Here is a 13962-nt window from a genome sequence, read left to right as displayed (position 1 = left end):
ATTCCATCAAAAAAACGCACACACACACACACACACGCACACACACACGTACAGACACACACACACACACACACACACACACACACAAATAAATAAATTAAAACTCGACTTTTCTCAGTGCTTTACTCTGAATTAGAGCTTTGCCAGTAAAAAAAAATCCAAGTTAAAAAGGGTCGTAACTCTGTCAAAATTCAAATCAGATAAATGGGAATTATTTCTCCTGGTTAGGACTTTGATAGTAAATAACTATATTAAGTTTCAAGTCAAAAGCTTTAATAGTAACAGAGATATTTGGCTTTTTTCAAAAAATTTAACCTGAAATTCTAAGTAAAAAGGGGGCATAATTCCGTCAAAATTCAAATCAGAGTTATGGGGGTTGTTTCTCCTGGTTAAGACTTTGATAGTAAAGAAATATTTTAAGTTTCAAGTCAATAGCTTTGATAGTAACATAGATATTTGACTTTATCAAAAAATTTAACCCAAAAGTCTTAGTTAAAAAGGAGTATAATTCTGTCAAAATTCAAATTAGAGTTATGGGGATTGTTTCTCCTAGTGTAGACTTTGATGGTAAATATCTATTTTAAGTTTCAAGTCAATATCTTTGATAGTAACAGAGAGACTTTATCAAAAACTTTAACCAACGGCGAGGCCGACGCCGACGCCGACGCCGACGCCGGGGCGAGTGCAACAGCTCTACTTTCGAGCTAATAATCTTTTTGCGTTATCATTCTGAAAATTATTTCAAATTCCTTTGCAGAAACTGCTTCGTGTTTCGCTGTACATCTGGCCGGTAATGACATTGTCATTATTTTGACATATAATTGACACGGTATTTTTTTTTCTAGAAAAACGTAATTTGAATTAAGATTTGCTTGTCTGTGCTAGTTTGTTTGACTGACGAACTACATTGTACATGTCTCCTGTTCGAAGTGGTTGACGTAATAGGACATGGATATTGTAATCGGTAGCGGAGGTTCCAAAAGAAAAGCAAATAAGGCACCGACCCTACGGAAAGGATATAGTATATTCAGACTTTAAGCGTCTATGGTTGGAAGAAAGAACCATGCGTTGATAAGAACATTTATTTTCTTCTAGGCAAAGGTTTACGTTTATCTTCACGATCTGAATCAGACATTGATCAAAGATTAAACAGATGGCAACCGCATCTTTAAACGTAGATTCTTACCGGTACAATTGATGTACAAGGAGATAACCAATTATTACTGCACGTTCACAGGAAGGCAAATGTATAGATGACAAGGAAGAGGCTCTGAAAGGATTTGACGGTTAGTCAATTTATTTAGATTTTTTTTTGATTTGTAATTAAGGGAAAGGGTATGTCTTCATTGAGTTGAATTTGTACTCCTCGGAAGTGTCGTACAATGATGGTAACTGTTAACCTCCGTTTATGCAATTTGTAAAACATGTCACATTTTATATTATATAAAGCGACAGGGTTACTTTGAAATCTGTCCTCTGACCTGTTTTGCCGAGCACTTTGTGGTGTTTCTTCAGATGAAAATTTTTCAGCAAGGCATTGTAATGTGCTTTTCTATTAAATAAATTTACAATAGCATTTTTGCATTTCTCTTGAGACTTCCATTACCAATGCATCTCTAAGGAATTCTTCTGTCGGCGAAATGTTTTGCTTAAAAATGCTTTAGCTTTGGATCAAGTTTGACATAAAAAAAATAATGTGTGTTGAATCATTAGCCGAGTTTACCTCGCTGTTATCGTTTCTCCACAACCGTCGTTAAGTCGTGCCCAACTTTGATCCTGTAAGTGTTTGAGTTGTCATTAGTATTTATTATGTTTTGTCAATATACGTTGTAAATGCATATAGTTCATCTGTTTTGATATCAATATGAAAGAAAAAGTCTGATTTAGATGAATGTCAAGTAGTCAAAACAAAAGTCTTGCAGTTCATTTGCATTGCAAGGCAATGATAATGTAAAAACTAATGTCAAAATGAATCACAATAATCTTACGTTTGAATGTTGGCACAGTGCCAGTAGATACGCTTATTTTAACTATATAAGAACTTTTATCTTTAGAAATGTTTTGATTACACGTGCTTATTTCATCTTATCTGATAGTAGTAGATCTAGTTTCGTTTCAGAGATCGTGCGCAAAAGAGTTATAGACATGTTATGGAACAAACGTCTGCCATTTTCTGTGAAAAGGAAAACAAATCAAGAACGTCCCAGTGGATCAGGCAGCCAGTTATTTTCTGTGAAAATTGATACAAATCGAGAACTTCTCGGAGAAGTTATCGTTCCCTCACCTAAATATGGCGTATTCACCTTTGGACTATAGAAACTATTGGATATGTTAATTTCATTTTACACACCTAAACGAGTTGGAGAATGGACTTGCTAGTGCGTGAGACGACAACAAATATTATTGACAATAACGTGAATATGTCGATGATTGTTAAAAACAGCTTCATTTCTAGATAATCTTTTTATCTTAGTTTTTGTATCATTCATCATACAGAAAATATGGTATAAACAACTACGTTCAAGTTATGGTTTTGTACAATAATATATAGAGGATATTTGTTTGTTTCAGTGAAATATCAATTTTATTTCGCAAGTGAGCATCAAAAACTGATATTTTCACAAGTGGCGTAGCCACGAGTGAAAATGACTTTTTTGGTGCTCACGAGTGAAATAAAAATGATAGTTCACTGAAACAAACAAATTTTCTTTTTATTTCGTGTTTGTTGCGTAATTTATAAAAAATGTCGAAAATCGCGGGAAAGATCAACAGAAAGCATAACACAAATGACGTCATTTTAACGACGTCATCGTCATTATGGTCCCCGGTATTCATAACGCCCGTTATACAATTTGACTTCAATTGCAACGGGGGACCGGAACAAGTTCGGCAAAAACAGTGAAAATAAAAATGATAATCTACTGTTTCAAAACTATGGATTATCACTTTTATGTCACTGAGAAAACTCTATAATTCACTGGTAAACATAAAATAAAAACGATTAAATATATATGATGTTTAATTTCATGTAAAACAACTCTTTCTGTCTATCATTTGGTTGTATTTGATTTTTTTTCCGAAACATTGACCTAACTTTAAATCTATTGAAAAAAAATATTTCAATACTAGTACACATAGAGTTTCATTTAGAGAACGATGGATATTGAACATAGCTATATGTTAAGTTAAGATCAAATGTTTCAAACCCTCTACATGTACCTCCTTTATATTCCTTAATTTCTAAGTGGGACTGTACTCTAGGTTAAAATACCATCAGGTAATCCATTAAAACATGACAAATCATTTGTCAGTCAATCAGTAATCTGTATTCTTTTATATATACATGATACTAGCTGTATTCCAACATATCTAAAACATTTCAGTGTCGTCCCATTTAGTTAAATAGATATTGAAATAAGATTTTTTTCATCATCTTTTTTAGCTTAATTATTAGTTATTTTTTATTTCTTCAAAATGTTTGTAGTCCAAGTTGGCTGTAGATATTATCTACACTTTATAAATTCTGATAGGTTATAATATTATGTAGATGAAATAAATGTCCAATAAATGAATTATACTCGAAATAAAAATTATGAAGATGTGTTAATATCCTTACCCATTATGTTGATGATGAAATAGAATTGAATTGGATTGAACCTGTAGGAGGAATTGTATACACAAGAAATAGATGTAGTTGTATTATTTATAAGAACAAAAAACGTAAAACAATTATTATGACCATATCAGCTTCATGTTAATGATTTTTAAAGTTTCATCTGAACTGGAATAAAACCGTAGACTAGTTCAAGTACACTAGAAAGTATGACGGATTTGTGTTTTTTTTTTCGGGGATTGAGAGTTCATACACTAGAACTCCTGCTGTGTAATACCGAGTGCACACAATTTGAATCAGTTTTAGTTTTTTTTACTATACGGTATGCAGAATTTACTAGTTTATTGGATATTCTAAAATTATTCCAGAAACATTTTATGAAAGATGCGTTTTCTAAGGCCGCGTCGTAGATCCAGTATTGAAGTATTGTCTGCAATTTTGAGAGTCTTGTATCACGACTGACATCAAGTGTACGAGGTGGTTTTCTGCTCAGTAGAACATATATCACATGTGAGAGTTGCCAGTCTAAACAAAAGGAAAAAAAGATGATTGCAGGTTAAGACAAGTACTATTAACATGAAACATATGAGATTAAAATATACGAACATTAAGAAAATGTTCATCCTGTGTACACAAGGAAGCTGATATTTTTCATCATTTTATCATATCATTTATTTAACATGTTAAATGTTTTACTATCTTACTTTAACTTCAGAAATATAGTTAAAGTGTCATGGTAATAAAACATTATTCACAGGTTACCATTAATTCATAAAATGATTTACATGTCCCTTCGTCGAAACCAGGCTTCCTTCTATGTTTCGGGATAGATGATGTTACGCCGTCACTTCGAACGTGCAGAATTACCTTAGCTATAATCTGTGTATACTGTGATCAACGGATCTCTTCAATAACGTGTTATATACAATGGTATTGCAATTTTTCACTTCGGGAATAATATCATCGTTTGTAATTTCGTCCGTTCTTTATTCATTTTAACTGTTTAGAATTTTGTAACACCTTTTTCAACAATTTTAAGGCTAAAGTTAAGCTTGCCTTACGGAATAAAATCCGTATAAATATGACATATACGAGTATTTACCGTGAAATATATCATTGACAACGTCTCTTATAGCCTCCGTTGCTCTCGTTGTATCGGTACTCATCACAATAACAGGCCAGTCGTTTGACAATCCGTTATCAAGCTCTTCTCTTGTGCAGTAATGCAGAATGCATCTCATTCGTAGATAAAGCAGCATTTTCCTCGGCATTTGGTCATAAACTTCATGTGTGTAGACGTAAATATGCTGTAAGATGTAGGAATAATAATTTAGTAAAATTCAGGAATGTGGTTTGTGGTATCATGGTATCAATAACGTACAAACAAAACTTCGATTAGTCATTTTTGAATACAATATATTAGCACAAATAATGATATATTGTAAAAACATTGTTTCTGACTGAACATTTTATTCTAATGACAAAATAAACGTACCGGGTGTAAAACATTCGCCTATCAGAAAAAAATATATCAAGACTTGGTTCACATGCACTTGGTTCAAAGTGCAGACGAATTAACTCCGGTGGTGATTGTTGTTTAGACAAATGTTGTTCAAACTGAACGATGTTTCATCAATTCACCATTTTATGAATATTAATGTTGTCAACTTAATGTTGCATTTATTCCTTTGCAAATTCTTTAAAAATGTATAATAAACCAACTCCCAAGAGAAAATTCATTTTTGCAGTGTGTAATTTAACTCCTGTTTCATTTCACAAAAATACACCATACGCAAAAGTCCGTTGGCGCAAATTTTAAAGTGAATGACACTGCTAAGCGCAAACATAAACCAACCGCAAATTTTGCGTGCGGAGTATTTTGATTCACATGTCGCAATGCTTGTTTTTAGACTGGCTCAAGAGAACAGGAGTTAGTATATTTTTTCTTCTGTCTGTCCAGTAAGGTCATTACTATTTAGACGTTTGTTTTCATATGGACACTCAAGTATAACTTCAACTTCAAATGTGAAAATTTTGCGTGCAATTCTTGTAATTTTGTTAATTCTTGTCACAATTACATACATGTAAAGTTGTGACTCAGACGTGTCCATTTAGGCAGTAAGCTTGTACTTACTAGAAAGGAAAAAATGTCGAACTTACTTTTTGTCTGAGAATATTGTCTTTAAACCAAATGATAGCCTGAAAATCAAAGAGTTTTATAAAATTACGGAGTCTTTGGAACAATCAAGATTTTGATAATATTTTCTCGAATAGATTTTTTTTCTACAATGTAGATTTTAATGAAATTTCTCACAGTTGTAACTAAACATATGCCCTTTAAGCTGTCACCCATTTATTGAAGTACTTCCACGTTACTGTGTCCTATAAAGTAGTTCTTTGAAATTGTGAAGTTTCCATCTTCAAGCCTTGACTACATTTGTATTTTGGCAGGTTGTATTTCAAATGTATTTATTTACGCTGTGAAAATTTTGTGCCATTTCTGATGTATTTAACAATTGTTTTGTCTGTTTTCTGCAGGACCACATTTCCGTGCGGAAGGGTTAAAAGTACTCTGGACCAAACGACATTGATAGATGCGTATGAAGATTTTAACAGTGATTTAACTTTGAAATGTAGAAAGAATGTTCATTGTTGATGCCAGTTGATTATTTGGTGATAAATGACATGAAAAAAAATTAACTTTAAAAATACAAAGCTGCCATTGTACTAATTTTGTTGTAAAATTCACATTTCCTGTCCAAAAAAGCCTGTTTTACTATACAGCAAAGAAGTAAAAATGATACCGGACCGACCATATAATACGATGCAATAAAATGTATGGATCCGTATGCTTGTTCTTGAGATATTTGCGCTTGATTAAAGAGATCCCACATAATGACATTACACCGCCGTTTATTCTTGTTTATCAAACGTACATAATTACCTTTTTATTTTTTGATTTAACGTCGCACCGACACATGATAGGTCATATGGCGACTTACAAGCTTTTTAATAGTGGAGGACCCCATGTGCTCATCCGTGCATTATTTCATCACGAGCGGGCACCTGGGTAGAACCACCGACCTTCCGTAAGCCAGCTGGATTGCTTCCTCACATGAAGAATACTTTAGAAGCGTAATATCCAATTATTCTAGGACTCAACTGATAAATACCAATGACAACAACGACATGTGATAGTTTATATTTCTGTTGACGATTTTTGTAATGCCGCATATACATAACTCCATCAAGTTTATTTTTTTTTTAAATATATTCAACATTATAATTGAGAATATGAATGGCGGATATGGTCATGATGGACGTGATAAACCTCATCAGGCGACACTAATGAAGTTTGTTCGATCCCTAGATTATACCTATGGAAAGACATACGCATAGGAGCGACCAAGAGCGGACTTTATATGAAACCCCGGGGGGAAGCCCCCACCCACCCCTGTTGCACTAATAACGCCGTTTGGCGTCATCTGTAATAAATATGCACCGCACAAACACAGCCAGATACAAAGCATTGCTAGTGCTACTCTCGCCGCCGCCATAGCTGTTTTTCCAACAACCAGTGCAATCACGCTGCTATACTGCTTTGCTACTCATTGACACGGTGCTAGATAGAACCGCAAAGTATTGCTAGTGCTACTCTCGCCGCCGCCGTAGCTGTTTTTCCAACAATCAGTGCAATCACGCTGCTATACTGCTTTGCTACTCGTTGACACGGTGCTAGACAGAACCGCAAAGCATTACTAGTGCTACTTTCGCCGCCGCTCGGCGATCGATATAACAGCAAGGTACACCGCAGTACCTATTAATCCAACCACCAGTGCAACATGAAACTATACTGCTTTTTAAAAGATTGGCCTAACAAAATAGGAGCTATTAAAGACCGCTTTAGTCAAAGCTAATCTAGCAAGTACTTTAAAGCTCATTTAACCCAAAAATAATTTTAGAACCCAGAAAATATTTTTTGAACCCTATAAACTGTTATCCACCTACAGACGACACTCTAGGCAAATTAAATTTATAGGGGGTAAAACAAATAGATCTATTTTGTGAAATCCTGGCCGCCCCTATGCGTAAGAATTTTCCGCCAAAATATAAATTTTTAATGCACTTCTTTCTTAAAAAAATTATTTCCCCAAACTTCTTACGATTTTCAGATATTCAAAAGCATATATTTCACAAAGCGACTCTAAACACATTTCAAGTCCTATGTCAAAAAGGTGCACATCATTGCCATTACGGAAACCGGGAATTTCAGCATCGATATACATATATGAAGTACAGGCTGTAGATTTCAACCTGTCTATTGTCAATGAATCATGGTATCCTAATCGGACTAACCATCAAAGCTAACTGTCACATAGCAAAATGTATTTTAAAACTGAATGAAAAAAAAAAAGCTGCCCACGGACGTTTTGGCGACAGCGGAGGTAACACTGGACACGTTAATGTTCTTTTCACATGGGATTTTAATAATGATAGGGGTTGTTCTTGTTTTATTCATTCTTATTTGATTACGTTGCTATAGTGATTTGCCGTTTCCGTCAAGACTAATCAATCGTACAGAGCAATAGGGTAGAGCGGATAGTTCTGTTTTCAAAAATATTCAGCTTTTTTAAATTTCTGTAAAGTACATTTCATTCATTGATGTTTTTACATATACACTAACGGATTTAGTGATGGCTTCGATTTTCATTCAATAGTATATGAAAAATAACACAACAAGCAAACATTAAACATGTATTTCAGACTTTCTATCTGCATGCCAGTAAAGGGTTATATGAAAATAACACAATAATTAAAGTCTAAATATAAAATGTTTCAACCTATCCTCTATACCCTGCAATCCTATTAAAGCACTTTAGAAGGTCCAGCGAAACGAGTCGATTCCTGGGACCTGCTTGGATGTGTTCCAAATCGTATGTGATATACTATATATAGGAAGGATCCTTAATTCAAAGCCCAAAGGTTACATTTTAAACATGTCTGGGTGGCGTCGTTGTTATTTTGTTTTCGCTTCTTTCCGATCAAATTTGTCGAAAGTTCCAAAAAGGTTAAATAAAGTTACCGAAGTTACTTCTTAACAATGCCATCCGTAAAGATCATGAAGATACCGCCTTACACACAAAACATCTAAACGGTCATGATCAGCCAATTTAATTTATACATTTAGAAAATGTATCCTTTAAATTTACTAAAAAACCGCAACAACACTGTTGATTCGCATTGTAAATCCTGTACGTCCGTATAGTATGTTATATGTGTAGTTTAATTTTCAATATATAGACTGGTCCACTGATTAGGGAAAACAGCATGATCTACCTTGCCCTTTTAAAGCCCTGCTCCCCGGCTATTCAAATTCTTTTGTGTGTATGCAACACCCTTGTTACCCCGATAATACAAAATGATGTGATAATTCCAACATGCTATAAAATGGCCGATCAACGATTTTGAAAATTTCACGTTTTTCGGTAAGTTGCTGTGGCTTGATAAGAGATTTTAACCCCCAGATGTTGCAAAAAGAACGAATGGCGATTTGTTTCCATGGAACTCAAACTATTTTACTGTATTTTTGTGAATACAATACACAATATGTTAAATAGTTTACAAAAACCATGTAAGTTTAGTTTGAAAAATCATAAAAAAATATTTAGAATTGTTTTTCATGCTTGTAATTCACTGCTTATACGACTCGACCATTTCACTATCTGACATAGTTTACAGTAAGTTGTTTACTTTTGCCGTTTTAATGTCAAAACCATTTATATTGATCTGTGTATGAAAAATGGATAATAGCCAAAAATGACCATGGATAATGCCCTACATGCGTTGTCTTTGAAAGTGGATAATAGCCAAAATTGATTTTTTTTCATTGACATCCCATTACAGATTGACCAGTTTTGTGTGCGTGGACATGTTTTGATAAATTACTTTGTAACAACATGATGATATGAGCCTGTTAACATTTTTATGCTGGTAACAGGCACAGTGTACAACTTGCACCTTCCTGGTATCATGCACACATGTGCATAAGTATTATTCCCCCCTCCCCCCGCTGTCCCTTTTTACCCCACGGTCTCCATATTCCATATAAAATACATACATGTATTTGATTGTCAACTACCTTTTATAATCACTAATAGCACAAACCCATTCTGAATACCTAGGTGTACATATTGGTACACCAAGATCTCTCTTACACGCACACGCAATCCACGTCACATGTTGTAATTGGAAATCCCGGACGACCAATTCACCGTGACACAGTTATAAATTGTTTGCGTAAACGCGGGATTAATTTCCGTCGTCCAGCTCGATGTCAGGCTCTTGTCATCGTCAAGAAAAGCAACGCTGGGCTCTAAATAACCGACGACGTCAGTGGGGAACTGTTGTATTTAGCGACGAATCAAGATTTAATCTCCATCACGCTAACGGATAGGTCAGAATATACAGACGCCGCAACGAACGTTTCGCAAAAAACTGTGTGCGTGAGGTTTATCCGTACAATGGTGGCAGAGTCATTGTATGGGCAACAATAAATTCCACCTTCAAGACCACCCTTGTATAGGCTGTCATACAGAGCAATGGTGGCTATACGCGTTATTGACTGCACTGACGTTGAAGCATGGAAAGAAATATGATCTCAGACGATATTCATGTTTTGATGATAAATTTTTTTTCTGTTATGTTTACTTTGATTACACATATAAATTTGTATGGCTAAACATCAGTAGGTTATAAATATTGACTATTACAATACTTGTTGCGTTTCTTTTTCGTGTCAGTTTAAAATGTTGACTATTATCCATATAACATTTTGGGCTTTATCTTCGAACTTTCTGTGAACACTTTGGTCAGTATCCATCTACTAATACATATGCTTATATATTTGTAAATTTGGGTTATTTGATCTAAGATAAAAACTTCCTAACATGTTCATATCATTGTTTATATAATAACTGAAAATTACAAAATAACATTCATTACATAAAGTCCATTAAATGAGGTTGACAACGGTTTGAATCGCCAAACTCGTTCTCAAAAGCAAAATGTAAACATTGTTAAAGGGTTTCCAAAGTGAATAATATGTCCCATATGCAAATTGTTTAGTGCAAATGGTACAGCTTGTAAACTATTTTGAATCAGTTATAACACTTTAAACGATCAGAATGAGTAATTAGAAAATATTGAAATAAACAATGTCCTTACCAAGTTTGACAGTTCATCCAGTTTGTAGTATTTTGGAATTATCATATCATTTCGTATTATCCGGGTAACAAGGGTGTGCAACCCATGATTACAATAGGTAACAGTTAACGGCCACGTGCCACACTTTAGCACGCAAAACCACAGGTATTTCATATAGAATTTAATATAAAATAGACTCTATTTTAACTTAGACCACGATAATCCGTAAATAGCCAATCGCAAAGCAGACTTGTACCCGTCTATATTTCATATACAACAGTAGCGTTGTATATATATCGGGGGAAACTTGGGCAAAAAACGCGTGAATTTCGTGTCAATTTACCATCTAACAATACAGGCTAACGCCGGAGTTAAATAACCTTGCAATATTCTCACCAGTTATCAATGGGATAAAAAATAAGACTGACATGGAGGTAAATTCAGTTGACAACATCTAAATATTAATATCGTAAAAATGACCCCATGTTATTAGATATCAATAAAATTGAATTACAATAAACTACATATTTGTAGTGTAGAACCAACTGGGTAAAAACGTAATTTACACATTCACTGAAACGTTTCCAACAGTTGTAACTTTTTATGTTCACTTGTTATAAAAAAGACATGTCAGCACGATCCTCACATTTGCAATCAACTGGATCCATTTGTTCGAAACTTTAACAGGCGATTGCGTTAACGGTAGTAGATTTCGACAGTTTAGAAAACTTAGAAAATCAAATGTACTTGTTAAGGATTATAAACACTAAACCATCTTTACAGTAAAATTAAAACATCATACTAGTGTTTCCCACCCACCAAGACTAGTATCTTGAATAGAAATTTAACAGGCGGTTAGTTTAACAGCTTAATGCAGTGGTCGTGGGTTCGAGCATCATTGGGGTCACGACAATGACTTCTCATATGACCCCAGTACTAGTTTTCATAGGAAACGGACTCGAGAGTGGTTACAATAAGCTTAAACAGTTAAAGCTTTCATCACAATCGAGCTAAAACAAATTAGTATAAAATAAACTAAACTAAATTACAGCCCGTTAAAGTTTCGAACAACTTGGCCCAGTTAGAAAGTAAAACAACTACATCATTCTTACAAGAAGAGCACGATATAGTAAAAGGTATTCGTAGTCCTACGAGCATCTACGCACTAACTATATCCTGATAAACAAAGTAAAAAAATAAAAAATAACTAACTAAATAAATAAATAAATAAATAACCTGGCTATCTTCATGAATCAACGAATCAACGTATCTGTCATCGTGTTTCGCCAACATGCAAACTCCTCACAAAAACTAACTGTTCAGCATGCAGTCCAATTTTGAGTATTTTTGAGAAATCCATATTTAACTGTTTAGCATTAATTTTGCGATTGCAAATAAATGACTCAAAGTGTTAATGAACGTTAAATCTTAGTAAATCCGGTATTTGAGTAAAACTGAATTTATACACCTGCCCCACTGACAATTAAGCGCTAACGGTACAAAGATGATATTACTCTTATAAAAACACGTTAATCCTTATTTCTATAGAACGCGTGGGAGAGTTTTCAATAATTGCAGTTTTTATGTCACGTGGTCTAAGTCGGATAGACAACTCGTGCCGTTGTCTACGGGATATATACAACTCGCTTTGCTCGTTGTATATATCCCGTAGACAACGGCACTCGTTGTCTATCCTATACAAGTGTCACTGTTCATAGTCAGGGTTTTCATGCTTTTTCAGTGACAATTCAAGGTTAAAATGTAGGACGGGAGCAGGGCTTTAATGTAAGAACCGCAGTACTGAATAACACTTCCACCCAAATAACGGACCGTTCCATTATCAATACACACATTCTATTTATAAACCTAACGGGTCACTTAGTATTCCAGTGACAGTAGTTTTAACTCTGTATTTTTAAATTACTGCCGTCTATTAACTATTATACATTTTTTTCTTCATTTTTTTTTCTGGCCGAAAGTCTAAATTTTGTTGCCATAATGTTTTTAGTGTATTTTCAATTAAAACAAAATTGCTACTTATGATCGCGCTGTATATAATTTTACAGGTTATTTCATAAAAAATCGGCTGTTTTTGTATACTTTTGCTTAACATTCTTCCAATATGTTGTAACAATTTGTATAAACATCTAGCTGTGTGTATTGTCTAGCGGTGCTAAATATGATAAATAGTAAATGCACTATGCTTGTTGTTGTGCGAGGCCTGAATTTCGCGATGGCAAAATAAACAAAGTTTCATTCAGCTCTGCATGTTATCCACCTTCATCCTGACGTCGTCTGGTATTAGTTTTAAGTAAAATTTTTAGAAATTATTTTAGTATAATTATAATAGTCAGGAATCTGTCAGGAACCTAAGTCTTTCGGCAAAGGTCGACTCTTGATTTTATCAAACTTATTACCAATTCTATCAAATCTAACTCATGTTTCTGGTCTATGTTATCATCAATATACAAACACTTGGGATACGACAACTGACGAATAAATCAATATTCAATTGCAACTTGGCGGCACTCAGAAAATTTCTTAAAGGAATGAAATCAAAAGGGGGACTGCAACTGTTTCCAATATTTTTATCATTTTTTTTCTTCTTCTTCTTCTATAAACCTTTTGAAATGGATTATTAAGTTTTCCAAAAAGCAAATTTAACGTGTACCATTAAATTTTATCTAAACGCTATTTTAAGAATACTGAATTTTATAGTCTTTTGAATTGCAGTTAGCATCCATTGATCTAATATAGGTAGTTTTATTGGCGAAGTAGTAATTTTGTGCGATACGCAGGGACAGGCGATAACACGTGCTTCTATATGACCTATGACATGGTCAGGCTCTTGGGAATGAACTACGTGATTATCCATGGAAAAAACTTAATTCGGAACCTTTAAACTGAAAGTCAATACATACATTTTTTGGTTTTGACACGCTTGCAAATGTATTCACTACAAAAGACATGCTTCGTAACCACAAATCCTGATTTGGCCGCGACGAGGGATTATAAGCTTGCCTTCTAAATTATTGGTCATATTTTTTCCAAACTGTATCCCCGTGAATACTGCACCCTTTCTGACAATTCTGCAGTTCACGAAATTCATGAGGACGGACCGACAGGAAGATATCCATACATAATTA

At 34.2% G+C, this 13962-nt stretch overlaps 1 protein-coding gene across 1 annotated transcript; it reads right to left on the bottom strand.

The window, feature by feature from the left end:
* Positions 1–2747: 2747 nt before the first annotated feature.
* Positions 2748–4914, bottom strand: LOC128551232 (uncharacterized). The gene is made up of 2 exons (XM_053531934.1): positions 4716–4914; positions 2748–4138 (listed from the first exon to the last, which is right to left on the bottom strand). Exons 1-2 carry the CDS (start codon positions 4882–4884, stop codon positions 3861–3863), a joined length of 447 nt encoding a protein of 148 aa, XP_053387909.1. The 5' UTR covers positions 4885–4914; the 3' UTR covers positions 2748–3860.
* Positions 4915–13962: the final 9048 nt, after the last annotated feature.

This window comes from Mercenaria mercenaria, chromosome 19 (genome assembly GCF_021730395.1).
Source record: "Mercenaria mercenaria strain notata chromosome 19, MADL_Memer_1, whole genome shotgun sequence".
Taxonomy (NCBI): Eukaryota; Metazoa; Mollusca; class Bivalvia; order Venerida; family Veneridae; genus Mercenaria; species Mercenaria mercenaria.
The sequence above is the reverse complement of the archived record's forward strand: the minus strand, read 5'-3'. Positions and strand labels throughout refer to the sequence as shown.

Coding starts and splice junctions, on each gene's coding strand:
- LOC128551232 (XM_053531934.1), bottom strand. CDS start 4,884: ATGCCGAGGAAAATGCTGCTTTATCTACGAATGAGATGCATTCTGCAT. Junction 4,139..4,715: donor TGTCAATGATATATTTCACG/GTAAATACTCGT, acceptor CCTTTTGTTTAG/ACTGGCAACTCTCACATGTG.